The sequence below is a fragment of the Podarcis erhardii genome, assembly GCF_964252035.2.
Source record: "Podarcis erhardii genome assembly, chromosome: 10".
NCBI lineage: Eukaryota > Metazoa > Chordata > Lepidosauria > Squamata > Lacertidae > Podarcis > Podarcis erhardii.
The window spans coordinates 12,534,216-12,554,701 of NC_138500.1; the positions used below are offsets into that span (position 1 = coordinate 12,534,216).

The following is a 20,486-nucleotide window of genomic DNA, read 5'->3' on the forward strand; positions in this document are numbered from 1 at the left end:
AATGAGAGTACAGTCATACCTTGAGTTACAGACACATCAGGTTACATTTTTTCTGGTTACAGACCACCAAAACCCGTAAGTACCGGAATGGGTTACTTCTGGGTATCGGCGGTCACACATGCGCAGAAGCGCTAAATTGCGCTTTGCGCATGCACAGAAGCACCGAATAGCAACCCGCGCATGTGCAGACGCGCCGCTGCGGGTTGCGAACATGTCTCCCGCACGGATCACGTTCGCAACCCAAGCATCCACTGTACCCCTAAATATTTTTTAAGGGAAAAAAGCACTGGCTAGGTGTATACTTTAAAACTGGGGTGGGGAAACTCAAGGCCAGACACAGCCCTCCAGGTCTCTCTCTTTGGCCCCCTAGACTCTCCAGGGGATACCTCCTTCTTAGCAGGGGCGCCGACTTGGACCCCACACTGTGCGTGCCCATTACATCGTTGTGGAGATGTAATGATGTTGTGATGTGGCGTGATATACAGAAGGAAATGCAGCCCCCAGACTGCAAAACATTCCCGAGCCCTGTACAGACTGAATCCTGTGATGTGTGAACAAATGTTGGCAAGTCTGCAAAACTTTGTAGTGCTGGAGAGTGGGTAAGAAAGTAATTGCCTGGTTATTAAATTTATGTGCCCTGCTTCTACTGAGGATCACAAAACAGTTCACAAAAATGAAGGTTCAAAAATACAAAGAGTAAGAAAGAAAGATCTTGCTGAATCTGTTTCAGCAGTGGGATAAAAGGGCGGTATGCCTACAAACAAAAGCAGCGATGTCACTATGAGCGAACTATTTTTCTCTCTCCGAAAAGCTATTGTCTGTCTCCCGCTTTGGAGAGCTTCTCTTTGGCAGCTACAATTCCCTTCCCTCCCCCTCCCCCCCCACCACACACACAATGGAAACTCTGACACACTCAATCTGCATCTTTTCATCTGCCTCCAGCTCCTTCTTCTGCACATTCTTCAACTTTTTATCCTGTTCAGATGACGAACAAAAAGGTCACCCAAATCCCAGTCTACTTGGCCTGTACAACGTTGCGGTTAAGTAGTCCAGGGAGCTCATGACTGCTTGAGGGGTACATAATGAACTCAGAACAAAGGGAGGCAACTATCACGCTTATCTGGGGGGGGGGGGACTTTGGTTCTGGGATGGAAGAAAATTGGTTAGTTGCTGGAAGAAAGCATGGATGGAATGGAATCTTAGTAAATTAAGGTGAGACAGACCCAAGACGGAGGATTTTTTTAAAAAGTTTGCAGTTCAAAATCTAGCTTGCCACACACCATCTAAAAATATTGGTCAGGATGAGAGGAATTCCATAGATAAGGATGGAGCAGAGATTTGGTTTGATCTGCATTTTAATGCAAGCCTCCTTAATTCACATTTCCCGAAACCAAAACGCAACTTACCGTATTTTTTGCTCCATAAGACACACTTTCCCCCTCTTAAAATCTAAGGGGAAATGTCTGTGCGGCTTATGGAGTGAATGTGTGGTCCCTGGGGCTGGGGGAGGGGGGGAACCCGGGTTTCCCCTGCCAGCCCCGACCTGCTTTTTGGGGCTGGGGGTGGGGGAAACCCGGGCTTCCCCCACCAGCCCTGACAAGCTCCTGAGCAGCTCTGGGGTAGGCCGAGAAGCCTCTGCAGGGCAGCGGGGAGCCTTCATCCCGCTGCCCTGGGGAGGCTTGGCGCGGCTATCCCTGGCTTTTGCGGGAGGTGGGGGAAGGGACAGAGTGAGGCTCTCTCATTTCCCCCACCTCCCGCAAAAGCCCCCAAGAGCCGTATATATTTTTTTCTTGAATTTCCCCCCCCCCTCAAAAAAAAGTAGGTGTGCCTTATGGTCAGATGCGCCTTATGGAGCAAAAAATACAGTATCCATCAAAACACATGCTTTCAAAAAAAGTTTGCCACTCAGTTCTCCACCCAGACATAAGTATAAAAATGCATATATTGTTGAGAACAAAGCAACAATGCTTGCACTGTTACCTGAACCAATGCAGGTGCGGATAGTCAGAAAGGCAACCTATTCTTCCTCCTCACTAATTCCTTCTCTTTTAGTAACTGCTTGTTGGTAGAGTAGATCACTTCCTCTCAGGCTTAACTCGCAAGGCAGCAGAGGTTTAGGATCTCCTAGATAGCCTACCTTCCCAGGTTGACGAGCTCCAACTGCCCCTCACTTCCCTCTACACCAGCCTTTCTCAACCTGTGGGTCCCCAGATGTTGTTGAACTACAACTCCCATTACCCCCAGCTAGCAAGGCCAGAGCTCAGGGATGATGAGAGTTGTAGTCCAACAACATCTGGGGACCCACAGGTTGAGAACCGCTGCTCTACACCATATGCAGAAACTGCCTTCTTGACCATTGGACCCACCGTTGGTCTTGTCTGCTCACCTGGCTTAGCCAGCCAGTGAAAGCCGTTTCCCAGGGTGTGGCTGCTGCCACATGCTGACAACTTCTAGGAGCCCCAGGTGAGAGCTGAGTGCAGGGTGGGGACCAAAGGTGGACAAACAACCCCAGAAGGAGCATGATGTGCCCCCTACCAGAGCTAGTAGCCCTTCCCTAACACCCCATACACTCCAAATTGTTTATATATAATGTTTTAGGAGCTTGTCCTACACTCAAGTAGGACCCTGGCAGAGACACATGCCCGACTGGCATGTTTTCTCCCTCCTGGTCGATCGTTCGGGAGCTTCAAAAGCTTTCTTCTGCCTGAACATCACAGTGACCGATGCCAACAGACATCGGCACACATAGGGATCCACAGAGTCTGCACAGTTCGAGTGGTAGACCTCAGCAACTCAGCATTTTGGCTAATCTACTTTATTTACATATAAACACACACAGAGCACTGCAACATGGCTCCCTCTCTCTCTAGCATCAGACAGCAAAGAGAAAAAGAACAAAGGACAATAGTCCCACTTCATGGAACACAGTAACACAAACATCCTGTCTCTGTCACTTCCCACTCTGTGGAGTCAAAACATACACCGCCATGTGATAGACAACAATCCCATGACTGCAATCATGGAGCAGGAATTCCAACATAATGTGTGTATAAGGAGAAATGTACCGCAAAAAAAGAAATCTGTTGCGATGCAGACATTGAAAATAGGAGAAACAAAAATGGGCAGATTCATCTATCCCTATCCATAACTACTTATGATATCCAATGAAACTTTGCACTGGCATTGCAGGAACACCAGACCACCATGCCACATGGCAAACCACTTTGCTAGATTTTTAGGTCTACTGTTGAGGGGGGAAAGTAAAAAAAATGCTTTCTGCAAAAAAGGGGTACACAGTTTGCACATACATCCCCCAAAATTTGGCAATTTTTAAGTTTGACCCAGCCTTCATCTGACCCAGGGGCAGTGGTGGAGATTCATGCTCCGGCACCGGGGGGTGGAGAGCAGGCAGGGTCAGGGCTGGCACGCATCCTGAGGGCGTGGCTTGCAGCCCTCAGAGGTGTGGCATGTGTCCTGGGGGCATGGCATGCTGCCTGCGGGGGCGGGGTGCCCAGTGCGGGTGGGGTGGTAGCCGCGATGGCACCCCACCGGGATCGCGCTGCCGGGGGCAGTGAGCTCCCCCCATACTCCTCTTCCTCTACCAATGACCAGGGGAAGCCAACATGCTGCCCTCCAGAAATGATAAGGCTATGAGTCCCATCGTTCCTGCCCACTGAGCATCCTGGCTGAGGCTGATGGGAGTTGTAGTCCAGTGGCACCTGCAGGCTGCCATGTTGTCTACATTAAGCAGACAGGGGGTTCTGCTCTGGCTTCTGTCTGTGCTGCCTATGGATTGCCTTCGCCTCTCACTTGGCAGGAGCCTGGCTTGCAAACAGCCAGTTGGCAGCTGAACCGATCGAGCTTCCCACGGTCCCTTTAACCAGCACCTACTATAAAGGGAAGTCCTTGTTTACAAACCTGAATGCTCTGATGGTAGTGAGGCCTTCTGCTGTCTCTGAAAAGTGGCAAAGGAGAGGCAGCTGCGTGCTGTCATCAAGTTCCTGAAGGTCCCTGTCACCAGTTGAAAGAAGGTGTGTAAATAGCGAAGAACAGATTGTGGAAATTGAAACGGGAAACACAAAACGAAAGAGCAGCAGCAAATGGCGAACAACCTCACTCTTTTAAAGCAGGAACCCTGTTTCAACCTGAGGGCCACAATTTGTCCTGGGAACCCTCCCAGGGGGCACAAACCAAGGGTGCATATGCCCCAAAATAGGTGTGGCCACTCTCCATTCAAGGACACCTACCAGCCAGGTGAAGTCACTAGAGCAGCCTTTCTCAACCTGTGGGTCCCCAGATGTTGTTGGACTACAACTCCCATCATCCCTAGCTAGCATGATGGGAGTTGTAGTCCAACAACATCTGGGGACCCACAGGTTGAGAACCTCTGCACTAGAGGGTCACATAGAGCAGGGTCAGTGAATTATGTGGGCGGAAAGGGGGTGTGGTGGAATGGGCAGGATCCTGATGGCTGGGTAGAGAGGTCCAGAGGGCCACATTCAGTCCTTGGCCCTGTGGTTTTCCACCCTTGATTTAAAATTTGCTTCTGCTTAATTGGTGGCAGCTACAAGCATCAGAATTATAATGGAAAACATCAATAGCTATGGACTTAGACTATATTTGGGGTGGCTGTTTTTGTTTTAAACCTACTTGGATGCAACTCTGAAGTATTTCTGGATGAAATAGAAGGCTATCCCCAGGGGCACGAGAGCGACCACGAACAATGGTGTGGCATACGAAATGATTCCGATGGCAGACAGGCAGAGCAACGTGGACCGCGAGAGGGACTCCAGAGTCGGGGGGATGTGCTGCGCCAAAGATAATTTGCAAGCGTTAGATTAGGCCAACATCCACTAAAGGTCCGTTTATTCACTGTTTCATTTATAGCATTCTTCCCTCATAGAATTTGAGGTGGCCTGCTTCTTCATCTATTTTGACTGTATCAATGCTGCCTTTAGGTAAAATCTCCCAAGGCGGCATAAAATGCAACTGCAAGATTCCGCTACGCTCTTCTAACACTGGCCAGACACAGACCTCATTAGCTAACATCTGGCATCTTCAGATTTGGGGGCACGGGAACTCAAAAGACTGGATAGCACACTTGGTTAGAGTGTGGCACTGACAAACACCAAGGTTGTGGGATTGGATATCCATAAAAGACAGATGCATATTCTTGTATTGCAGGGAGTTGAACTAGGTCAGCCTTTCTCAACCCGTGGGTCCCCAGATGTTGTTGAACTACAACTCCCATCACCCTTAGCTAGCAAGGCCAGAACTCAGGGATTATGGGAGTCATAGTCCAACAACATCTGGGGACCCACAGGTTGAGAACCACTGAACTAGGTGGTCTTCAGGGTACCTTCCAACTCTATGATTCTATGAGAAAACTATCTTACTGTTTGTGCATGCACTTCCATTTTCACTATCCTCCTGTTTTCACCCCCTATTTCTCTGGCAGCAAGTCCCACAGGTAATAGCTGCAGTGAGGAGTTCCCTCATCAGGAACTACCTCGCACAACCGTGGGTGCTTCCTGTCACTGCCCATCAGCTGAGCCCCACTTTGATAGCTTGCAGATGCGGTCTGAACCCAGACCTGTGAATGGACTTGGAAGGGGTTTGCTGCAACGGCCCCCTTTGAACTTTAGACAAATGCCAGTCGTCTCTGGTCCCACATATTTTGGCCTGTGGGAATAAAGGCTCTGGACCACCTGATGAGATCAATGAGCTTACCTGATCAATGATATTTGTGTCAGCAGAAAAGCGGTTGAGAATCAGCCCCAAGGGTGTTGTGTCAAAGAATCTATCAGATGGCAAAAATATATAAACAAAGAAGAAGAAGAAGAAGAAGAAGAAGAAGAAGAAGAAGAAGAAGAAGAAGAAGAGATCAGTGCTCATATTCTTCTGCTTCCTGAATTATTCCCATATAAAGTACTAGGCGATCCAAGCTGGACTCAAGGCACCTTGACCCAAATACCATCATGGCAGCTTTGAGGCTGAGGGTGCTTAGGGCCTGATCTCCACTGAGCTGCAGCGCCACCTATGTAATGGCGAGAGTGGGTACTGCAGCGCATCAGCCCAGCCAGGCCAGGTGACTTGAGAAGCCAATAGGAGCCTGCCTGGCTCTATAAAATTGCTGCTCCAGGCGCAGTTCTTCAGTCTGAGCAAACACCTTTTTGTGAGCAGTTGCTGAAAAGCCTCATCTCTTTAGCAATTTGATCACAAGTCCTGTGTTATCTGCCTATGGGTCCTAAAGGTGACTCGTTTCATTTTCACGGTACCTGATTGGTCCAAGGATGATCTTGTTGAGGAGATCGTGGTGAAGGTTCTTAGCTGCTGTCAGGCCCATCCATTCAACAGTCAAAGACGTGACCAGGCAAAGGACAATCCCTGCGCCACTAAGGATGCTGAACACAGCCACGTAGCAAGTCTATTGAAACAAGGGCAGGAAGAAGAAGAGTTTGGATTTGATATCCTGCTTTATCACTACCTGAAGGAGTCTCAAAGCGGCTAACATGCTCCTTTCCCTTCCTCCCCCACAATAAACACTCTGTGAGGTGAGTGAGGCTGAGAGACTTCCGAGAAGTGTGACTAGCCCAAGGTCACCCAGCAGCTGCATGTGGAGGAGCAGGGAATCGAACCCAGTTCACCAGATTATGAGACTACCGCTCCTAACCACTACACCACACTGGAAGAAGACAGGTTTCTCATCCTGGGAAGTAGGGTATGCATTGAAGCAGAGCATGCAATTTGGTATGCATTGAAGGCGGAATCTATCAAATGCACACTTTCCAAAACAATATGTCAACTGAAATTTTGAAATTCACAATGGTCTGAATTTTTCGATGTAGTACACCAACCAAACACAGTTTGCAAAAAAGCATAAATTAGGGGGAAATTGCTTGCAAAAATGTGTACATTATTCAAAACTGCATATAAACATGTTTTATAATTAAAATAATACAATAACATTATAATTATAAATTTGCACTAAAATCCTCATGAATTTTCAGGAAAGTTTGTTTAAAAATAATAATGTGCAAAATGCAGAGACATGAAGTTAAGACTGGAAAAATGAGAAACAAAGAGATTCAACACTGACAGAGCCTTCAGCCCCTACTGGGAAACAACTTAATTTTCCTTTGATTATGAAGCACCCTCAAAGACATGCTTAGTTTTGCGGTGCAGTCCAGCTGGTGGGTCATAGTTCCAAAGACTTCTGTTTTAGGACTCTGTGCACTTCCTATTCAAATTAACTGAATGTTTTTATAGCACTTTGGGGGAAAGAACGAAGTTTTCTGGTCTCCTGTGTGCGCCTGTGGGAATACGGCTGAGATACAAAACTAGATCACAATATTACTGCTGAAATTACCTTAGAAGGAATGTCTCTAAGCAGTGGGGTAATACAAGGGCACAAAACAGGACTGACATACCAGTCAAGCAGTGAGCCCCAAGTGTCTCATTTGCTCCAGGGATGGGGAGCCTTACTTCTAGGGGCTGAATGTAGCACTGTGTTTTTCTATCTCGCCCTCAGGACTCTCCATAGGCTGTAACCTCTCGTCAAACATACTCCTTCTCCACAAAATGCTTTGTGCATCCATGTCTAATCTTGCCCCCTTTCTAAAATGTATTTATTGGTATGTGTTTATCTTTTTGTAAATCTACAAAGGACAAAAATAAAATAAAATGGGGATTATGGGGTTTTCTCAAGACGGTGGAGGGCGTGTGTGCTGTGCCCATTGGTGGAGAAAATGCTCTACGGGTGGGGAGAGGGGCAAAAATGGGGTGCCAATTGGGGGGGAGTGAGAAATGTCCCTATTTTCATCTCAGGAATTTTGGAGGGTATGCCTCCTTCCAAATTTGGGAAAGCACTAACTAGGCTGGTTGAAGAAGGGTGGGGGACTCTTGGACCCTGTCAGGGCCCTCATGCCCCCTTCCCAAAGCCAAGGGCCTCCTTACCCAGCCTTCAGGCCATGCGTTGGGCCACCCTGTAGGTTGTTTATCTGTTTATCAAACCATAAACCTGTTCAACAACCCTAAACCGCTTTAAGCTCTGCATGTCAGCCTACCTTTCTTGCTGGCTCCTCTGTGGAACACAATGCCTTGCCGTTGTTAGTCATCGATGTCCACTGTGCCAGCCAGTAATCAATTGCAACGATGACCGAATGCTTCAGCAGTTTTGAGAAGATCATCAGGGAGAGTAAGAGAAACCCTCCCGAGGTGAGGTACTGCCAGCAGGTTTTCCAGGGCAAATTTGTCCTAAGTCTCATGACGGTTGACATGTTGTCATCGTCTTCCTCCTCCTCCTCTTCCTCTGCTAGGTCACAAATTTAACTTAGTCAGTTCATCTGGCGTGTGTGTCTCAGCTGCAAGCAGGGGCGGTCCACATTATATGTGAACAGGCTTGATTCACACCTCCTGGACTAAATACATGGATGAGATTTTGACTGCTCTTCAGATTTTGCACTTCCCTGAATTTTATGACTGGGAAAAGTACCCAAAATGTGTAATAAATAAATAAATTACACATTTTAGGGTAGAATATGTTTAGAAACACAGACACCGAGATGAAAGAAGTATTTAAATATGTATTTTGTGAACAAATGTATAATTAAAAACATATTTTCATGGAGTTATATGTGTATGTGTGTTTGTGTGTGAAAATAACAGAGTTATATTAATCATATTCTTTATTGCTGTTGTTTCAACCATCCCAGCATCAACCAAAATATATCTTTACATTAAAATATACCAGAAATAGTAATGTACAAAAGGTTAAAAGAAGAAGAGAATATTCGAATACATAAGGTTAACGGAACTAATACATTTCAATCATCCAACTAAAATTTTGCAATTCACTCAATTTTAAATTTCTCAGCTTTTGGGCAGCCAAAAATCTCACATATCTGTCAAAAATGTGTCAAAACCAGACAACGAATATGTTGTTTTCACTTGGTCATGACCATCAGGTGTCTTACTTAACAAATTCAGAATGAACTTTGCCCTTGGTTCGGAATGCAAAGAGCAGTATAAAAATATTTTACTGCTCAAGCACCATATATACAGAGAAGCTGTTCTACTGATATATTGCTATAACGTCCCTCTAAATATAGTTACAGGTAGGTAGCCGTGTTGGTCTGCCGTAGTCGAAACAAAATAAAAAAATTCTTTCCAATAGCACCTTAGAGACCAACTAAGTTTGTTATTGGTATGAGCTTTCGTGTGTATGCACACTTCTTCAGATACACTGAAACATCTAAATATGGTGAGGGCATAGTCTGGAATCGCAAAGCCAGAAATGCTTTTCTAAACAAACTAACTGATAAATTATGTGGATAATGCACAACTCCATGTGTTAAGTTAAGGAAACGCAAACGTGGAGAGAAAAATTTTTCACTGAATTAATTCATTGAATTCTTCTCTCTCCCTCTTTAAGCAAAGGAACAATCAATCAATAAATACAGGGTATATCATTACCTTCATCTTCATCTTCCAGCTGAGCTTTCGATTCTCTTGGGTACATAGCTCTTCGGAGAGTCTTTCTTTCCAGGGTGGTCTGGTCAGCTTCCATATCCTACGGTCAAGGTTTCAAAAATGAAACTTCTGCAAGGACTACTTAGGTGAGGCGTGGGAAGCTTCAGGTTTGGGAGCCAAATGCAACTTTCCAGGCCTATCATAGAATCATAGAGTTGGAAGAGACCACAAGGGCCATCGAGTCCAACCCCCTGCCAAGCAGGAAACACCATCAGAGCACTCCTGACATATGGTTGTCAAGCCTCTGCTTAAAGACCTCCAAAGAAGGAGACTCCACCACACTCCTTGGCAGCAAATTCCACTGTCGAACAGCTCTCACTGTCAGGAAGATCCTCCTAATGTTTAGGTGGAATCTTTTTTCTTGTAGTTTGGAACCATTGCTCCGTGTCCGCTTCTCTGGAGCAGCAGAAAACAACCTTTCTCCCTCCTCTATGTGACATCCTTTTATATATTTGAACATGGCTATCATATCACCCCTTAACCTCCTCTTCTCCAGGCTAAACATGCCCAGCTCCCTTAGCCGTTCCTCATAAGGCATCATTTAGAAGAGTGACTAGTGGGGTGCCACAGGGTTCTGTCTTATTCAACATCTTTATCAACAACTTGGATGATGGACTCAAGGGCATCCTGATCAAATTTGCAGATGACACCAAACTGGGAAGGGTGGCTAACACCCCAGAGGACAGGATCACACTTCAAAACGACCTTGACAGATTAGAGAACTGGGCCAAAACAAACAAGATGAATTTTAACAGGGAGAAATGTAAAGTATTGCACTTGGGCAAAAAAAATGAGAGGCACAAATACAAGATGGGGGACACCTGGCTTGAGAGCAGTACATGTGAAAAGGATCTAGGAGTCTTGGTTGACCACAAACTTGACATGAGCCAACAGTGTGACGCGGCAGCTAAAAAAGCCAATGCAATTCTGGGCTGCATCAATAGGAGTATAGCATCTAGATCAAGGGAAGTAATAGTGCCACTGTATTCTGCCCTGGTCAGACCTCACCTGGAGTACTGTGTCCAGTTCTGGGCACCACAGTTCAAGAAGGACACGGACAAACTGGAACGTGTCCAGAGGAGGGCAACTAAAATGGTCAAAGGCCTGGAAACGATGCCTTATGAGGAACGGCTAAAGGAGCTGGGCATGTTTAGCCTGGAGAAGAGGAGGTTAAGGGGTGATATGATAGCCATGTTCAAATACATAAAAGGATGTCACATAGAGGAGGGAGAAAGGTTGTTTTCTGCTGCTCCAGAGAAGCGGACACGGAGCAATGGTTCCAAACTACAAGAAAAAAGATTCCACCTAAACATTAGGAGGAACTTCCTGACAGTGAGAGCTGTTCGAAAGTGGAATTTGCTGCCAAGGAGTGTGGTGGAGTCTCCTTCTTTGGAGGTCTTTAAGCAGAGGCTTGACGACCATATGTCAGGAGTACTCTGATGGCGTTTCCTGCTTGGCAGGGGGTTGGACTCGATGGCCCTTGTGGTCTCTTCCAACTCTATGATTCTATGATTCTATGATTCTATGATTCTATGATTCTATGTTTCCAGGCCTTTGACCATTTTGGTTGCCCTCCTCTGGACACGTTCCAGTTTGTCAGTGTCCTTCTTGAACTGTGGTGCCCAGAACTGGACACAGTACTCCAGGTGAGGTCTGACCAGAGCAGAATACAGTGGCACTTTTAACCTCACCGGACTAGGCTCACTGCCCCTGCTGCTTTTAAGTGCTTTTGGCTGGTTAGAATGTCCCCTTGAAATGGGATAACCATAGAACTGAAGGGTTGGAAGGGACTCCAAGGATCATCTAGTCAAACCCCCTTACTTGGAGGCTGGATCTGCTGCCCTTGTGGATCTGCCACCTGTGGTGGACGTCTCACCTTGCCTTTCGGGTGGGCCAACCCTGCCCAGAACAATAGAGAACAGAATGGACAGCGGTGAGGGGTAGTTGTTCCCCAAGAATTGGAGCGAAAAATAACATTTCCATGAACAAGGAATGCTGTGTATTCTGACTATCTGGTGTGCAGCTAGCAGCTAACTTTGGTGCTAAGTGCACTTTAGACTGTATATCGGTAGACTCCAATCTGCCTGGATCCTTTGTGAAATGTGGTAGCCAAGAATGGACAAAACACATCAACCGATCATCTGTTGACGAATTTCTGAAGTGGCATTCTGGGTAGAAATGCTTTCATGTGTGAAGCAAGCACAAAAGCCACATTTGGATGTCAAAAGAGGAAAGGGGTTCTGCTCCCCCTTAAAGAAACACCACCTGATAGGTCAATAAAAAGGTAGAGGACCCCTGACAGTTAAGTCCAGTCGCAAACGACTCTGGGGTTGTGGCGCTCTTCTCGCTTTACTAGCCGATGTTTGTCCTCAGACACGGGTCATGTGGCCAGCATGACTAAGCCGTTTCTGGCGAAACCAGAGCATCACACGGAAACACTGTTTACCTTCCTGCCAGAGCGGTACCTATTTATCTACATTTTTGGTGTGTTTTCGAACTGCTAGGTTGGCGGGAGCTGGGACTGAGCAACAGGAGCTCACCTCGTCGTGGGGATTCGAACCGCCGACCTTCTAATCGGCAAGCCCTAGGCTCTGTGGTTTAGACCACAGCGCCACCCGTGTCAATATGGTGTGCCAAATATGGATCCACAGCTTGCCTTGAATGGAGCTTTGCTGTTTGCGTTACCTTTTCCAGTTCCTGGTCTTGGCGATTCATCAGCGTTTTCCAGTGTTCATAGAGTTCGACATCTTTAGTTTGGATGTCCTTCAGGGTCCCTTCTCTAAGCACGGTGCCATCCTTCATGGCAATGATCTGAGGAGAAAGAGAAGGAAGGGGCAAAGGCCATAGCTCAGTTGGCAAAGCAAATCCTTTACATGCAGATGGTCGCGGGTTCAAACTCTGGCTTCTCCAGGTAGGTCTGGGGGAGACTCCTGCCTGAAACCCTGGAGAGCTACTGCCGGCCAGTGTAGACACTACTGACCTAGAAGGTCTGACTCATTATAAGGCAGCTTTCTAGGTTCCTAATGATGTGTTGCTTTGGAAATTCAACAACCCAAGGGATGGGTGAGTGTGCAAATTTTACTTTCTCTCAATTTCCCACTTCCCTAATCTTAAGATAACCACATTTCTGCATTAATGTGAGTTTTCTTTTTTTAAAAAATCCTTATGAAAAACTGTCCGCACATTGGTGTGCATTTCTCCTAATATACACGTTATATGCAAACATCTCTAATATGCATATTTTGCAAGTCATGCCCCCTAATGTAATGCTCTTTTTTTGCACGGATACATGCATTTTTATCCATTCTTTCCTATCAGTTCCCTATTTTGGGTGGGGATGGAAAACTGCACTGCAAAATTTGCAGATGCATGAATATCGAGGGATGCCTGCCTTTCAGTTTGTACATTGTTTCAGGAAAGGTGAATAAGGCAAGGGCATATTTTAACTGCACTTCTTCCCCACCTCTCAACAACATATATAATTTGGTCCTTCAGCAAGTTTCCAATCAGACCCATTCAGAGCCTTAGCACAAAATCAGATATACAGAAAACAGCATCTGGAAAACAAATTGCCTATTGCATTGCGTGCTTCCTGCCCCATCTGGACTGTGCTATCAGTGCTGACCTTGATGACCCAGCAATCGCTCTATGATTCCAGACTACCAGGAGATTAGCATGGTCTGCTCATGGGTTACGTGCGGGGACTGGATGTGCTAAATCAGCACACTAGAGCCCTGAGATGACACGGCCTGAAGCCAGCATTGTTTCTCCTCATCGGATGGTCTTCTTAAACAGTTATCTGAGCAGGAGGATCTCTCCAACCCTGAAAACTTTAAGTGAAGCCAGTGTGGTTCATTGGTTACAAGGGTCAGACTAGGACCTAAGTGACCAGAGTTTGAACCGACACTCAGTCATGAAGCTTACTGGGCGACCTTGGACCAGCCATTGCCTCTCAGCCAAAGCTACCTCACAGGGGTATTGTGGGGATTATATGAGATGGGGGAGAACCACACATGCTACCTTGAACTCCTTGAAGGAAAAAGTGGGGTATAACTACAGTAAACAAATAAGGATGAATTCCAAGCGTCAGACATGCATTCATAAGATTGGTTCATCAAGGTGGTTAGATTGGTCTCAACTAGGGCCAGGGCCTTTTCAGTACTGGCCCCGACTTGGTGCCAGTACTCTTGGCTCTGTCACAAGAGACTAGGGCCCTGCAGGAATTGACATCTTTCCGCAGGGCCTGCAAGACAGAGCTGTTCTGCCTGGTCTTTGGTTTGGACTCGGTCTGACCCTTGTGTTTCCCTCCCCTTATGGTCTTGATTTATCGACTATTTTAAAATGAGGCTGCATTTAAAATTGCATTTTAACCTGTATTTTAAATTGGTTTCCCCCCCCCCCCTTATTATGTTTTTACTGTGATTTTATTGGTGTTAGCCGTCCTGAGTCCGGCTCTGGCCGGGGAGGGCGGGGTATAAATAAAATTTATTATTATTATTATTATTATTATTATGCTCAAACTATGGAACTCACTCCCCTGGGAGGCAGTGATGACCAACTCGTGGGTGGCTTTAAAAGAGGATTAGAGGATTAGACAAATTCACTGAGGAGAGAGCTATCAATGGTTACTAGCGATGATGGCTATTTTCTACCTCCACAGTTGGAGGCAGCAATGCTTCTGAATACCACTCGCTGGAAACCTTGTTCTGCTCCCTGGTTTCCCCCAAGTTGGCCACTGGGAGAACAGGTGACCAGATGGGCCATTGGCCTGATTCAGCAGAGCTATTCTTATATTCTTAGTTTGATACGTAAGAAAATTCGGCAATGTTTGGACTATGCAGAATTGGACAAAATGACAGGAAGGACTCGAAACCTAGGGGACCAGAGATTTATAGAAGATTGGAAGAAGTATATGAATTATTTGAAGAGCAACTGTAATCAACAAATTACGCTAGTGGGACTACAAGAAGTTTTGTAAGGAGAAATATACGAAGTGTTACCAAGTAGGAAAAGATAGAGATATTGGTTATGAGTTTGAAATGCAATAGGGAAAATAAGAAATGCATACTGAGAGACTAGATTGGAAAATTTTCAGACAGGATTGATGGAAGTCAAAAAAATTGAATAAGATGTAAAAGTATGTTTAATTACTGTTGAAAATGATATGTTAAAAAAGCATATATATATATATATGTAAAAGAAAATTTGGCAATTTTTTTTTTTTTTAGAAAGTCCACTATGCATACCCAATCTGCATGTGGCAGGTACTGCAATTTATGAGTCACCAATACAAGGGTCCTTTTGTCATCCTTAAGAAACTTCAGTATGCCTTCTTGCATCAGATGATCACTCAGGTGAATGTCCAAGGCAGAAAATGGGTCATCCTGGAATTAAATATATGAAAAGAGGGCATTTTGAAACCAGGCTAAAGCATAATACCTGCAGGTTTTGCTATCGCAACACATTGTGCTCTCGGGGAAATCATTTGTTAGGCGAATGTTCACATACCAAGTCAACGATTTCCATAGATTCCTATGGGGAAATTTCTACTATGTTCCCAACGGCAGAATTTTGACACCAAATGATGGGAAAACATGGAAAAACAATCTGAAACCTTTCAAAAGGCAAACAAAGAAGGGGGGGAGCTCTCTTATTTGTCTAATCCCTCCCCCCTCCCTCCCTGGTTTCTGGCAAAATGGCTGCCGTGGACCAGCAAAACACAAAAAGTAAGGCTTGTCAAAGGTTGATTTAAAACAAACAAACAAACAAAACAGTACTGCATGAAGGTCCAGCCGTTTGGATATCTGCATCTGTGATATGTATAGCATGCTTATACAGTGGTACCTCTGGTTAAGTACTTAATTCGTTCCGGAGGTACGTTCTTAACCTGAAACTGTTCTTAACCTGAAGCACCACTGTACACTCCTTGTGAATTTTCATATAAAAGGCATTTGGATAGCACAAACAAAATTTTTAAAAAATTCTAAAAAATAAAAACCAAACAGAATTAAAACTGAATAAGTATGAAAAAAGCCTTACCAGGAACACAATGTTGGTGTTTTGGTAGAGAGCCCGAGCGACACAGATTCGTTGGCGCTGACCTCCGCTCAAGTTAATTCCCTAAAGGGTACGACAGGCCATACAAAATTATTTCTCTTGGGTAGGTGCCACTGACATCTGATTTGCCAAAGCCTTGAAATAACCAGTTTCTAAAATTAACCCCTCACCCTCAAAAACACCTTCAAATTTATGTAATGTGTTATATTAAATATTAGGGCTGTTGATTGCCAAACCTAGACGACAACTAAGATAGAAAGTTCATTTCAGAAATCAAATAGGGAAGAAAGTGTCCCAAAATTATTTGTAAGCTGCAAATGCCCTCTTTTATGAAGACAGATGACAGAATGTTTTTATTATATGGACCTGAACAAAATAAAGCCAACATCCATACAGGTAAAATCTCATAACAGAAAAATAAATTAAAGTGGATTGTAATACATAAAAGATATAAAATATCAGGAATGTTTAAAACAAGTCTAAAATAAGATATAAAACTTTATACCTTAAATATGAAAGTTAAAGTGAGTTAAAATAATTGACAACAACAATGCCAGATTATGCTATTATTATTAAAATTATAGATTAATAATGGTAATCTATGTATGGGAACAGCAACCAGATAGGTTCAACATGGGGAGATTTCCTTTTTGTGTTTTTGCAGCCAGAATGATAAACCTAGCCACAGTCACTGTTAACAATTTGTTCGAATCTGCTTAGAGGTAGGCCAGATAGCATTCAGAAGTCCTACCTGGAAATTTTGAGACAAAAGAAGTCACCAATCTGATTTGGTTCACTGAATAGAAATTACAGGCAAAAAGCACATGAGCCAAAGATTGTATATGTAAACTGTTAAGGGGTACCCTCAAACTGTCCAATCCAGGGGAGGGCAAGCAATTAAACCTAGCTTTAGTGAAAACCCAAAACGGTATTTGAGAATAGTTAAATTCTCCAAGTATCAAGCATGGCTTCCTGTAGCGCTCCCAAAGCAAGGAAGGATTGGACTCTGATTAATAAAATACACACGAGGCATGACCAGCAAGACTCTGGGAGGAGGTGCCAATAATAATCCTGTCCACCCCTTGGCCCAGGTTGTTTTATTCACAAAAGAACTTTTTACACAGTGTTCGTAAGAACCAATCAGATTTCCTCTGAGCATTTGTCCCACGTGGGACAAAGTTGAAGTTAAAACTACAAAGAAACTATTTCCTACTTGAGCATGCATAGTAGTCCAGAGTAAATAAAATAGGAATAAAGGAGGAATGTTTTTAGGAAAACCCCGGAGGTCATAAACAGGAATAAACAGGAGAGAAAGGATGGCAGTATTTACCATCTCCTTGTGAACTCTCTTCCTGGCCCTTAATATCTATCTAAAGATTAAACTACATCAAAGCTACCTTCTATCTTTATGACCCAGGATGCCTAGTGAAGCGACTGGCCTGTGCATTTAGAATGCTTATATGTGCCTTTCAGGTAGAGAAATAGGACATAGATGCAGAGGCATGGATTGATCAGAAATCATATCAAAATGGCTCAAACCCAGTCAGCGCAATGCTGACACAAATGGCTTGCTCCATATTTTTTAAAAATTCCTCCTAGCGATCCCACCTGATCACTACAGCTTCCTGACATCAGGGCAAAGAAAAAACCCAGATAGATTTGGAGGCAGGAAACCATTCAGGCAAAGGGCACAGAATACCAAATATCAATGCCCTTAATTCAGAAAGCAATAGCAGATTTCACCTGACAATTGCCCAGGGTAGGCCAAGGGGTTTATGGAAAAACTTAGAAATTGTAATTTGTTGATCAGGCTTTTAAGGTTTTGAATGTCATCAAGGGCACCTGCCAGTGAACGTTTCCTCAGGTAAAGACCTCAGACAGGGCCGGCCCTATCATTTGGCAAAGTGAGGCAGCAAAATATGGGTGTCCTGAAAAGGCAGCACATTGCTGGTTACTTAATACATTATTGTAATCGTTTTTACTGCCAAGGATTAGGAAAGGCACATGTGGGACTTCCTCCTGCCTCAGGTGCCAAAATAACTTGGCTAGCCTTGGATAATAATGCACTTGGGCTTGAACCCAGGGGAGAGGGGCACCATTTGCTGCTCTGCTTCAGGCAGCAACATTTCTTGGGCCAGCCTTTCCCCTGGTAAGACAAAGAAATCATGCCCCAATAACTGACAGGGGGATGCTTCTGGATTGCTGAGTGTTGCGGGCACTGAGGCTGCTTCTGCTGAAAACCAGTTTGTGCTGATGTCATTACTAACAGCAGCTGCGATCATGGATCCACTTGGACCAAGAGCATAAGCACAAATTCCTCATGCTTCGTTTACCCTTTCTCCAATTTCAGTCTGGTCTCCAAATGGCAATAGATCGATGTCAGGCTGCAGAGAACATGCATCTGTGACGGCTTTGTACCTGTTGAAGGAGAAGAAGAAGAAGAAGAAGAAGAAGAAGAAGAAGAAGAAGAAGAAGAGGAGGAGGAGGAGTAGTTTGGATTTGATATCCCGCCTTTCATTCCTTTTAAGGAGTCTCAAAGCGTCTAATATTCTCCTTTCCCTTCCTCCCCCACAACAAACACTCTGTGAGGTGAGTGGGGCTGAGAGACTTCAAAGAAGTGTGACTGGCCCAAGGTCACCCAGCAGCTGCATGTGGAGGAGCGGAGACGCGAACCCGGTTCCCCAGATTACGAAACTGCCGCTCTTAACCACTACACCACACTGGCTCACAAAGAAACTTGATGGGCACAAAGGGATCTCTGGACAGGGCCAATGCAAAGACAGGAAGCTGATTTAAACTAAGTTACATCATTGCTTCAATCCAGCTTGATACTGTCTGTGCTGAATGACTGCAGTTCTTCAGGATTTCAGGCAAGATCTCTCCCAGCTGTACCTGAACCTGCTGGCAACTGAACCTGGGGTCTTCTGTATGCAGATTATTTCCTCTTCCACTGAGCCATGAGGCAATGAGGGAAAGTTTATGGTCACAGCTTGACAGACACTAGCAGAGCTAATAGCAATTTTTTTCATCTTGTTTTCATGGCTTGTGCTTGACTGCAGACTGGACTTAGGTCTGGAATTTACTCCTAGGCAAAGAAGCTTCCAGACTGTCGTCAGGTGATTGACACAGGTGAGTGACACTGGGGTTTGTGTGCAAATCAGGAGCTGGTCCATTGCCTGGATCCAGTTCCCCACTTTTTGCAATATAATAATAATAATAATTTATTATTTGTACCCCACCCACCTGGCTGGGTTTCCCCAGCCACTCTGGGAGGCTTCCACAAAGACCAAAAATACACTAATATGTCATACATTAAAAACTTCTCTGAACAGGGCTGCCTTAAGATGTCTTCTGAATGTCAGGTAGTTTATCTCTTTGACATCTGGTGAGAGGGAGTTCCACAGGGTGGGCGCCACTACCGAGAAGGCCCTCTGCCTGGTTCCCTGTAGCTTTGCTTCTCGCAACGAGGGAACTGCCAGAAGGCCCCGGCGTTGGACCTCAGTGTCCGGGCAGAACAATGGGGGTGGAGACGCTCCTTCAGGTATACTGGGCCGAGGCAAAGGTTCAAATTACGGGTTCTCTCTGTAGATGCATGATCTCAACATCACAATTTGTGAGACAACAGGGAAGACTGGGCTGGAGGTGGGTGGGAGGGATATCTTATTTGCTCATGTTAGTCATTTCACACACAGCTTTATTGTGGTCCATAGACCCAAAATACACAGTACAACAATAGTATATACTCATTTCAGTGGCACTGGGATGGGAAGATTTCCTGATGCATTGCACCCATCCTCCAAATTAGCAGTTGCCATTCTCCAACTAAAAATCCCCATTTGCTCTTCCATCTTCCTTACCTGAGCAAGAAGTCTGGCTGTTAGAAACCTTATTCCCTTACCTCTGTTTATTAAATGGGCTGCCAAAGGTGATGTTTTCCTCCACCGTAGCATTGAGGAGCCAGGGCTTCTGGGCTGCATAAGCCACAGAGTATCTGTTCCTGGTGGGAGAGGTGAGTGTGTTAGGAGCAGTGGGCAGGCAGAGCTTCTCCTGCACATGGTTGATAGCAAATTGGTAAGAGACAAAGATGCACGCAAGAGAAAAGCAGCTGTTATAACAAGAGTGAAAGGAGGGGAGAAGGTTATGTTAAAGGAGCACCCATTCCCTGCCACTGCTTTTTCTTCCCATGATGAACTTCAAGTAAAAATGTGTGCCACATGTGCCCTATTTACACTCACGCATTCTGACACTGGGCTCTCCAATGGTCATATGCCCAATCAATGTGTCCTTTAAAAGCAGGGTCCAGTATGATTTCAAATTGGGAGACAACGTGTTGAGATTCCTGCATTGCAGGAGGTTGGAACAGATGATCCTTGGGATCTCTCCCAACTCTGCATGTGATGGCCTGGAATTCAGACTCAGAGGCTGAACCTGAGGAATCCCAGCCTGCACAGGAGTCCCTGTCTCCAGAACCAGCTGAGCCGGGGCTGGGGCCTGAGCCTGAAGGGTCCTCACCTGTGCTGGATCCTCAGGTGCAGGCACCAGCTGAGTCTGCTCTGGCCTCTGAGGTGATGGAGGACCCATTGCCTGCAGGTGCTCCACTCTCAGCCCTGTCAGGGGAAGAGGAGGTTGCCTCTGGGTCCAATAACCCTCCAGCCTCTCCTGAGCTGCAGAGGCTCAGGGCAGAGAGGCGGAGGGAACTAAGTTCCTGCAGGAGGATTGCTCACCTCCAGGCCAGAAGAGGCGAGTCATCTGTGGACCTGGGCTGCCCTATGCCTCGGGGCAGATAAAAGCCAGTCAGCCCCAGTCCCAGGTTGTGGGAGCAACATTGTTCCTAGCCTGTTCCTGCCTGCACCCTGTCCTGATCTTCTGCCAGAGTTCCTGACTCCTCCTGACTCCCC

General features: G+C 45.5%; 2 protein-coding genes across 11 annotated transcripts in view; both read right to left on the bottom strand.

The window, feature by feature from the left end:
• Nucleotides 1–20,486, bottom strand: part of ABCC9 (ATP binding cassette subfamily C member 9) — an 87,785-nt gene that overhangs the window by 25,824 nt on the left and 41,475 nt on the right. For 5 of the 10 annotated variants that reach the window (XM_081879624.1, XM_081879620.1, XM_081879627.1 and 2 more), the window contains 11 exons: nucleotides 19,487–19,585; nucleotides 17,922–18,006; nucleotides 15,571–15,651; nucleotides 14,778–14,915; nucleotides 12,217–12,342; nucleotides 9,475–9,571; nucleotides 8,067–8,311; nucleotides 6,279–6,427; nucleotides 5,731–5,800; nucleotides 4,651–4,808; nucleotides 3,919–4,011 (listed from right to left, as the gene is read on the bottom strand). In XM_081879624.1, coding sequence (XP_081735750.1) covers nucleotides 3,919–4,011; nucleotides 4,651–4,808; nucleotides 5,731–5,800; nucleotides 6,279–6,427; nucleotides 8,067–8,311; nucleotides 9,475–9,571; nucleotides 12,217–12,342; nucleotides 14,778–14,915; nucleotides 15,571–15,651; nucleotides 17,922–18,006; nucleotides 19,487–19,585 — 1,341 coding nt within the window. Of the gene's footprint in view, nucleotides 1–3,918; nucleotides 4,012–4,650; nucleotides 4,809–5,730; nucleotides 5,801–6,278; nucleotides 6,428–8,066; nucleotides 8,315–9,474; nucleotides 9,572–12,216; nucleotides 12,343–14,777; nucleotides 14,916–15,570; nucleotides 15,652–17,921; nucleotides 18,007–19,486; nucleotides 19,586–20,486 lie in introns of all 10 variants that reach the window. The other 5 variants (XM_081879622.1, XM_081879621.1, XM_081879619.1 and 2 more) reach the window with 1 other exon arrangement.
• The window catches only part of LOC309351961 (sulfotransferase 6B1-like), a 121,360-nt gene that overhangs the window by 17,964 nt on the left and 82,910 nt on the right, over nucleotides 1–20,486 (bottom strand). The window lies entirely within an intron of this gene.